At 41.8% G+C, this 2,500-nt stretch overlaps 2 protein-coding genes across 4 annotated transcripts in view; one reads left to right on the top strand and one right to left on the bottom strand.

Annotated features, from left to right (window-relative positions):
• The window catches only part of DTNBP1 (dystrobrevin binding protein 1), an 85,395-nt gene extending 83,110 nt beyond the window's left edge, over window positions 1–2,285 (bottom strand). For both annotated transcript variants that reach the window (XM_085889571.1, XM_085889572.1), the window contains exon 1: window positions 1,943–2,285. In XM_085889571.1, the coding sequence (XP_085745697.1) occupies window positions 1,943–1,998 (56 nt within the window). In that variant the 5' untranslated portion in view covers window positions 1,999–2,285. The remainder of the gene's footprint in view (window positions 1–1,942) is intronic.
• Window positions 2,286–2,420: 135 nt separating this feature from the next.
• The window catches only part of LOC147023775 (uncharacterized), a 12,588-nt gene continuing 12,508 nt past the window's right edge, over window positions 2,421–2,500 (top strand). The window contains exon 1 of one of the 2 annotated variants that reach the window (XM_085889568.1): window positions 2,421–2,500. This exon is cut by the window's right edge and continues 45 nt beyond it. The gene's annotated coding sequence lies outside the window, so the exon portion shown is untranslated. The other variant, XM_085889566.1, reaches the window with a different exon arrangement.

The raw sequence follows: 2,500 nt of genomic DNA, 5'->3' as shown, positions 1-2,500 counted from the left end.
ACTATTTCTCTCATAATCTTTTTTTTTGTAATCATGCACATGTCCCCACGACCATCACCCTCTCCACCCCTCTCATTTATAGTCTACTACTACTACTACTACTACTACCACTACCTTTTCCTATTTCACTTCCTGCTCACCATTTCTCTCATAATCTTTTTTTGTTTTTGTAATCATGCACATGTCCCCACTACCGTCACCCTCTCCACCCCTCTCATTTATAGTCTACTACTACCTTTTCCTATTTCACTTCCTGCTCACTATTTCTCTCATAATCATGCACATGTCCCCACTACCATCACCCTCTCCACCCCTCTCATTTATAGTCTACGACTACCTTTTCCTATTTCACTTCCTGCTCACTATTTCTCTCATAATCTTTTTTTTTGTAATCATGCACATGTCCCCACTACCATCACCCTCTCCACCCCTCTCATTTATAGTCTACTACTACTACTACTACTACCTTTTCCTATTTCACTTCCTGCTCACCATTTCTCTCATAATCTTTTTTGTTTTTGTAATCATGCACATGTCCCCACTACCGTCACCCTCTCCACCCCTCTCATTTATAGTCTACTACTACCTTTTCCTATTTCACTTCCTGCTCACTATTTCTCTCATAATCTTTTTTTTTGTAATCATGCACATGTCCCCACTACCATCACCCTCTCCACCCCTCTCATTTATAGTCTACTACTACTACCACTACCTTTTCCTATTTCACTTCCTGCTCACTATTTCTCTCATAATCTTTTTTTGTTTTTGTAATCATGCACACGTCCCCACCACCATCACCCTCTCATTTATAGTCTACTACTACTACTACTACCTTTTCCTATTTCACTTCCTGCTCACTATTTCTCTCATAATCTTTTTTTTTGTAATCATGCACATGTCCCCACTACCATCACCCTCTCCACCCCTCTCATTTATAGTCTACTACTACTACTACTACTACCACTACCTTTTCCTATTTCACTTCCTGCTCACTATTTCTCTCATAATCTTTTTTTTTGTAATCATGCACATGTCCCCACTACCGTCACCCTCTCCACCCCTCTCATTTATAGTCTACTACTACCTTTTCCTATTTCACTTCCTGCTCACTATTTCTCTCATAATCTTTTTTTTTTGTAATCATGCACATGTCCCCACTACCATCACCCTCTCCACCCCTCTCATTTATAGTTTACTACTACTACTACTACTACTACTACTTTTTCCTATTTCACTTCCTGCTCACCATTTCTCTCATAATCTTTTTTTTTTTTGTAATCATGCACATGTCCCCACTACCGTCACCCTCTCCACCCCTCTCATTTATAGTCTACTACTACCTTTTTCTATTTCACTTCCTGCTCACTATTTCTCTCATAATCATGCACATGTCCCCACTACCATCACCCTCTCCACCCCTCTCATTTATAGTCTACTACTACCTTTTCCTATTTCACTTCCTGCTCACTATTTCTCTCATAATCTTTTTTTTTTGTAATCATGCACACGTCCCCACTACCGTCACCCTCTCCACCCCTCTCATTTATAGTCTACTACTACTACTACCTTTTCCTATTTCACTTCCTGCTCACTATTTCTGTCATAATCTTTTTTTTTTTGTAATCATGCACATGTCCCCACTACCATCACCCTCTCATTTATAGTCCATTACTACTACTACTACTACTACTACTACTACCTTTTCCTATTTCACTTCCTGCTCACTATTTCTCTCATAATCTGTTTTTTTTTTGTAATCATGCACATGTCCCCACTACCATCACCCTCTCATTTATAGTCTACTACGACTACTACCTTTTCCTATTTCACTTCCTGCTCACTATTTCTCTCGTAATCGTTTTTTTTTTTGTAATCATGCACACGTCCCCACCACCATCACCCTCTCCTCATCCCCACGACCACAACCAAATGGACAACTCACCCAGATGTTAACTCTTGCTGCACGACCACCAGTCGCTCTCGGAACGACTCGAGCATTTCCCGCCACAGAGATCGCCCTCTTTTCGGTCCAACTGAACAGCAGTCCGAGTGAGGACGAACACGAGAACGTTAAAACTTTCCTTTCGAAGTTCCTCCACAATCTAAACGAAACAAGTTAATAACTCATTCAACAAAGGTCGCACGGCTGTGCCCTCAGCTGATCACGTGCCGCTGTGTTGACTGCTGACGTTACTGTTATTGTTGTTGCTACTGCTGCTGTCAAAGGCCATAAATTATGGACCATTTAACAACAACAACAACAACAAAAAATCACACAACTCTCGACGTGACTCCATACAACATGAGTAAGGTTGAATTGGCTACGGACGTTGAACGAAAGAGAAAATTTTGTCAGAAAGGTTCCACTCATAGGTCCGTCGATGACCCGGTGGGTGGAGCTATCTTCGGCTCATTTCCGCTTCCGCCGCGTGCCCCGCCTCCTTCGCCGCCATCTTACGCCATCAAGAATGATAGCGTGCCTGTGCTATCAGAACACCTG

This window comes from Eptatretus burgeri, chromosome 7 (assembly GCF_056783735.1).
Source record: "Eptatretus burgeri isolate ZD-2024b chromosome 7, Ebu_testis_v1, whole genome shotgun sequence".
In the NCBI taxonomy this organism is placed as follows: Eukaryota; Metazoa; Chordata; class Myxini; order Myxiniformes; family Myxinidae; genus Eptatretus; species Eptatretus burgeri.
The sequence above is the reverse complement of the archived record's forward strand: the minus strand, read 5'-3'. Positions and strand labels throughout refer to the sequence as shown.